The sequence below is a fragment of the Trichosurus vulpecula genome, chromosome 8 (assembly GCF_011100635.1).
Source record: "Trichosurus vulpecula isolate mTriVul1 chromosome 8, mTriVul1.pri, whole genome shotgun sequence".
NCBI classification, from domain to species: domain Eukaryota; kingdom Metazoa; phylum Chordata; class Mammalia; order Diprotodontia; family Phalangeridae; genus Trichosurus; species Trichosurus vulpecula.
Window position 1 is genome coordinate 74732109 of NC_050580.1, and position 6712 is coordinate 74738820.

General features: G+C 46.1%; 1 protein-coding gene across 1 annotated transcript; it reads right to left on the reverse strand.

The window, feature by feature from the left end:
- Nucleotides 1–1476: 1476 nt before the first annotated feature.
- Nucleotides 1477–4834, reverse strand: GPRIN2 (G protein regulated inducer of neurite outgrowth 2). Its single transcript, XM_036736061.1, has 2 exons — nucleotides 4790–4834; nucleotides 1477–3524 (listed from the first exon to the last, which is right to left on the reverse strand). The coding sequence occupies exon 2, from the start codon at nucleotides 3505–3507 to the stop codon at nucleotides 1855–1857; it is 1653 nt and encodes a 550-aa protein (XP_036591956.1). The 5' UTR covers nucleotides 3508–3524; nucleotides 4790–4834; the 3' UTR covers nucleotides 1477–1854.
- Between the last annotated feature and the right edge of the window lie 1878 nt (nucleotides 4835–6712).

Genomic DNA, 6712 nt, shown 5'->3' on the forward strand with positions numbered 1-6712 from the left:
AGCATGAGCACATTTTGTATCACTGGGTGGTATTAGCCCTTTCATTAACATTTCATTTTTGGAATGAAAACAAACACGATGCATACGCTTATGCGCGTGCACACACACACACACACACACACACCTCGAAACTAAGGCGCTAAGCAGCATGGGCCAGTGCAAAAAGGACACAGATTGGGTTCACTTTGGTACCAGAATACTATGGTGGTTTCTTTCTTTCTTTAAAAAAAAATGTCAAGAGCAACCAGGAGAACCCAAGGCTCAGGCTCAGATCTTTCCCCCAAACAAAGGGAAATGTTAGCATTAGTTTCTCCACTAGATCCAATTTTCCTGGTTTAAAAATGACGAGAATGCAGGCAGATACTGGCATCCATCCGTATTCCATGATCCACAGGGAAGATCCAGAAAGGCCTCGTGGGCCCGCTTGAAAACATGACAATCCACTCATGTGCCAGGATCATTGGAGATGCTTTACAACACATGTGCTGACCCTGAAGCTCCTCTTGTGAGCATGTTACATGGGACCAGATCCTGTCCCACATTCATTAACGTGGGCCATGCAATGTCAAAAAAAAAAAAACCCAAAACAACCAACCTCACTGGCACTCTCGTCATCATTAAAAAGGCAACAGCTGGGTGTCTTGCAGTTCGCTATGCAAGAGCCTGGGCTACTGGCTGAGTTTCTGTGGGGAACTCCAAAAGTGACAGGATGACACCCCACATCCTTGAACTTGGGAGGATAAAGAGAAGGGCTCCTCCCCTGAATGTAAGCTGCATTTATACGCTATAATTTTCTAAAATCATGACAATGTGGTCACACTGATGAAAGGTGGGACTTTCTAAGCACCCCAGCACCTTTGTCTCTCTCCCTTTCCCATCAAACTTGTTCTCAGAAAAGGAGCTGACAAACTTATTGATACCAAGGTGTGTGCAGTCACACAAGGCTTAATATGTGACACCCCTTCTCCAGGGGGCATTCGCAGTTTAACAGATGCCAGAAAGCCTTAAACTAAAGGGATGATGCTCTAATCATGGAATTTCAGGCAGCTTGACAAATATTGTGGCGGCAGAGGTCCTTTCTTGGTGTCCCTGAAACCAAACCATGTGATTTACTGATGCCTCTGAAATCAGACATCACTAACTGTCCTGCCTGTTCATGAAGCTAGCCCCAGGCACAGGGCACATATATTGCAATTAAACGTTTTCTGAAGCAGGCCTTTCCTTTGGAAACAGTCCATTCTACCTGCAGTGAAGAAATAACTCAGACCTAACAGAAGTCCCCGAGCAACTTAGTCATTCATTAACTGAGCAATGACGGAAAGGCAATCACTATCAGGTGGAGGGAGGACATGGGGAGGGCTCACATTTGGTATTGAGGTTTCATAAGACTACAGCATTAGGTCTGAAATGAGGTTAACCAATGTAACACTGAAAAACAAAAAGCGCTTCGAAGGTAAACTTTGAAAGTTAGTCCCTAGTAAGAAGAGATGCAGTAAATAGATTCCTCCCTTTAAAAACCCAGAAACACTCCTCAGTGCTTATGGCACCTTAATAGATGAGCTGGAGTCTTGCTCCAGCACAGGAAGGCAGAGATGGGTGATGAGTCAACAGGCAGAGATTTTTCAATGGCAGTCAACTGACAATTTCCACCTCTTTTCCATTTCCTCCCACTTGGGTCTACTGGGAGTGTTGCTAATTAAGTGACTGCTTCAAACATTTCTTATCCATACAGCTGGCATCCCAATCCCAGAGGGCTTTGCAATGATTTTTTTTTCCTGAATAATGCATCTTCTATAGTAGAGGGAACCAGCCTTTCCCAGAAAGTCCCAGGGTAGAAACGAAAGGGCATCTTCATTATTCCACTGCAGTACTCGAATGGACACAGCAGCTAGGACGTCTCAGGGACTGGATCATGGTTCGAAAGGGCCTTCTTTTCCCCTCCTTAGTCAGGGCCTCCTCACCACCAGACTGGGTGCCCTCTTTTGAGGGAACCGTCTGGAACTGCTCAATCTGAATCTCCAGATGTTTCTGGATGGCCAGGCCCAGAACCTCTGGATCAACCGAAGCTCCATATACCTCCCAGGTCATTCCCTCTTCATCCCACCTGACCTCTCTCACTGGGGACTTAGGCTCCTCTCTGCTGACCTCCAAGTTCACCTCTGGGAACACATGAGGGGGCACCTGGTCTTTGAGCGGGGAGGGACTCGTGGCCACAGCCTTGCAGGCTGTCGATGGAGCTGTTTGTACCTCAGCATCCTTACAATGCAGAGAGGCCAATGGCCCCAATGCCAAGTCACCAGTGGAGGTCATGGTTGACACATCTTTGGTCTTGGTGATAGGGTCTGTAGCTAGTTGGCTTACTAGGAGTGTAGGACCTGCTGTAGATTCCTGCTGTGGGCACTGGTTTGGAGCATAACAATGAATGCAAACCGGGGCCTCATCCGCCAGTCTGCGGTATCTAACCAAGTGCTGGTTATGGAGGCCAGATTCACTCACAGATGATACCAGCTTGGGAAACGTCAGAATCTCTGATGTGGATAGGACATGGCAGCAACCAGGGACACCCATTTCATTCATGGGGCACAGCATCCCAGGGCCAACCTGGAGAGCTGGGATAGGCAGGGGGTGGCAGTAGGCAGACTGGGTATCACTTGTCCTCACAGAAGTTTCTGCTTGTCTAGCACAGTAGGGAGAAGAGGTGATATGTATGTGCCCAGGAACCATGGGCCCAGAGCATGGAGGAATGCTACCTTGGGTCCTTCCACCTGGATCTTGAATTGAGTCACTCCCACAGCTGTCTCCAGGGATCTGGACCTCTACCACAGTGGCAGGTAAGGTAACTACTGAATCTCCACCAATCCTAGCATCCTGTGGGACCAGATCACCTCCTACATTGTCAATTGAACCTTGAGGGTCAGGGAAAGGAGGCTGGTTGCCTGGGTCCGCATTGTCATGAGGCCCTAGGCCAGGCCTCTGCATGAACACATTCCTTGGAATGAGGTTGTTTCTTCCATCTGATGAGGAGCCCAGGGCAGAACAGCTAACACTAGCTTCCATGGGAACATTGAGGCTGAGATGCCTGCAGCCTGAGGCTAAGTCAGAGTGGCTTCGTTGCACTGCGACCCCTGGTACCCCCAAGCTTGAAGGTGACAATTCACTCTCTCCCATGGAGTACACATTTCCAACAGTGCTGCTCTTGGAGCGGAAGACTGAGCTCTTCCCTTGCCAGGGGCAGGGGGCTTGGTCTGGGCTCAAGACGTGGCTCCCTGCTCTCAATGTATTCTCCACTTCTCTTTCCACTGTGGCCCCAACACTGCTCTCTCCAGCCAGCTGGCTTGGATCACCCTCCCCAGCAGGACTCTGGCAGACTGTGCTACTGACACTCTTCCGGAGCTCCTGCCCATTGCCTGGTCTATCACCCAGTAGGCTGGAGGAGCTCTTGGAGAGGGGCTGACCGTGGAGAGTTGAGGCTGGGCGGCACTCTGGGTGAGAGTCGCTGGTGGCCATGGCCAATAGAGGCTTCCCTACAGGAAGAAGAGAGCACTTTTAGGGCCCTGGCAGAAAGTAAATGAGCATGATTCAGGTTCACCAATCCAGAAATTCAATTTAATTAAATTCATCAAGTCTATATTAAATGCCTAATATGATAAGCTCCTTGGAGGATACAAAGAAGTCTAAGATATTTTCTGACCTCCAGGAGCCCACCATTTGGCCGGGGAGATTAATGAAGGGAGGTCATGAGGTGTAATGGAAAGACCACCAGGATTCAAAAGATCTGGGCTTTATGCCTAGTTCTGGCCCACTTTAGGTAATTCACGTAACCTGAACCTCAGTTTCCATATATGCAAAATAGAAGTAATAATCAACACCCTGCCAATCTCACCAGTTTACTGTAAAGAACAAACAAAATTATTTCACAGACCTGGAGGATGGCAGAACAGGAGGGCATGCAACAGCTACTCTTGAATCTTGGGTGTTCCTTTGCTTACCAATCAGCCCTTGTAACTCGGATTTCAGTGACTCCTCACTGGAGGGAGTTAGGCTGGCATGGTGGAAATAGCACTGGACTGAATCAAGAGACCTGAGTTTTAGTCCTAACTCAATCAATATGAGGACTCATGCAAGTCCGTGACCCTCAATTTTCTTGTCTGCATAATGGAGGTAATGATGATCTTCCCATGGGCCTTGCAAAGTTATGAGCTTGAAATGAGATGGATGTGTGAAAGTACTTTCACAGAAGTAAGAATCACATACTCAAATTCAAATAATCCCTTAGACCTAACAACGGGTATGGAAGGTCTTGCTTAGTTTGCCATGATAGACCTCTCTCTTGGATTCCATTGGTTCTTTCTATTCCCTGAATCTGTTCTCATTCCCTCTCAGAATTCTCGGGGGGGGAATGGTTGGGGATGAAGAAGGTAACAGGGTGTTCTTTTGAGACCTGCCCTAAAGGAGATTTCATCACTGTCCTCCCCCTCAAAAAAAAACATGACACCAGCTTTGCAAAGGATAAGTTGGTTAAAAGTGGGTGTGGGCTTGTCAACTGTTGGGCTTTATCTAACAAAGTTTTAGGATTCTCTTCCAGCACCTTTAGGTGGGAGAGTCTAATGATTTTCATTCCCGTTGAGCAAGGATGGACTCTGGAAAATGAGACACTCTACATGGACATGGTTCCTGCCTTCTAGAAGCCAACCATCTCAACCCCATTTTTGAGCCATTGGTGAGTGGGTATAGGATCAATTGCCCTCCTCCAAAGCATTGCCCATGCAAACAAGATCTACCTACTTACCTTCTGGGATTTTTTTAAAAATGCACAGGTCACCTAGGTTCTCCCTTTTGGTCTCATCTTTTCACTTATTGAGGCAGAAACAGCTCAGGGAAACTTCAGATTGTCTTCTGTAAACATGAGAGAAAGAGAGAGCAGCTCAGCCTGGGAGGGAGAAAAAATGAGGGAAGAATGAGCCAAGAAACATAAAGATCCACAAAGTAAGAAAGTCAAGGTTAAGGAATTAGGATTCAGAGTTTAAAGCGAACAGATTTCACCCAACAGAAAGTCCAGGCCCACGACCATAGTTCCCTTTAGTAAATCAGCGATGTATTAACCAACAAGCATTTACTAAGTAGGTACAATATGCCATGTCCTGTGTTGGGCTGTGGGGATACAAAAAAAAAAGAAACAGAAAGAGAGAGATGGAGAAAGGGAGGGAGGGAGACAGAGAAAAAAAGAGAGAAGGAAGGAGGGAGGGAGGTGGGGGGGAAAGAAGGAAGGAAAGAAGCTTCCCTAATAGAGTTTATATTCTATCAAGGGAAACAATGTATACACATATAAAAGAATACAAAGTATTTTCAAAGTGAGTACAAGGGAATTGTAAGAGGAGGAAGATTCTATCAATCAACATTTATTAAGTGTGCCAGGAACAGCTAAGTACTAGAATCTGGGGGCATCAGGAAGGCAGATTCCACTCGATGAGGCTGAGCTCTGAAGGGAGGTAGGGATTCTAAGAGGTGGAGATAAGGAGGGAAAGCATTCCAGGGATGGCGACAAGCTTGTTCAAAGGCACAAGGTGGGAGCTGAAATGCTTTACAATTCCCTGCAAAAAAAAAAAGTATATATCTACTTTCAACATACAAGTTTGGCTCCTCATATCTTCCCATTTGAACTGTAAGATTCCTTTTCTCCCTAGTCTATTTATAACTTCCCACCTGCCCCCCAAATTTGGTATACTGCAATGGATCTGGTAGTGCCCAATGCATATCTGTAGGCTTCTAAGAACCCTCTGACCACTTTCTAAAGTTTATATACTCAAACCAGCTATAGTCTTCGGACTAGATTGCTGCGGACAACCTGGGCAACAGAGAGCTTCCTCTGTAACCTAAGTCAGGCTGAGAAATCAATAAAATTACTGCTTCTGATAGTTACTAAGATGTTCTCAAAGCAAACAAAACCAAACACATCCTGACACGTGGAGTATGAGTGTGCTCAGAATTGTTAGGCAAACAGAAAAGGGATTAGAATGATGTGGAATTCACTGAATGCAGGATGCTTTTCCCTCTGTCTCTAGCTTCCTTCAAGAAACAGTTGAGGGGACACTTAGGCCATGAGGTCTTTCCTAATTCCCAGGTAGTTAGTGATCTCTCTCCTTCCTGAAACTTTACTTTGTATACCTTGGAATATAGTTTGTATTTTCTTGTCGCCAGTAGGAACCAAAGCCCCTTGAAGGTAGAGACTGGTTTTTTGGGTTTTTTTTTTTTTGTCTTCGTATCACCAGACCTGGCTCCATGCCAGGGCACAGAATAGCTGCTTAACACGTGTTTGCTGAATTGAAATTCACTCATTTCACAGAACTGATTTAGCTGAAACTAATTTATCTCCAACAAAATGATTGACTTGTGATGAAAGATAGTAACCTATTTGATGTTCTACTTAATGGAGCAAGCAAATCCACACCCTTCACTAGGGTTCTGCCTCCTCCCACTTTTGTTTTTTAAACCAGACACTTCTGCCAGGTTTTCAGGGACTGGAGCTAGGGGTAGTCAGTGATAAAAGACAGGGGCTGCCAAATGTACCTGTGGCTTACTTTGCTGTCTGATGCTATGACTACTGGGTCACATCTGCTCCCAGAAATGGCTGCTTTCAAATCCACCTGGCTCCATTTCTGCTTGCCTGATTACTGGCCAAACTGCTTGGGAGTGTTAAGAACTTGGAAAATGT

Coding starts and splice junctions, on each gene's coding strand:
- GPRIN2 (XM_036736061.1), bottom strand. CDS start 3,507: ATGGCCACCAGCGACTCTCACCCAGAGTGCCGCCCAGCCTCAACTCTC.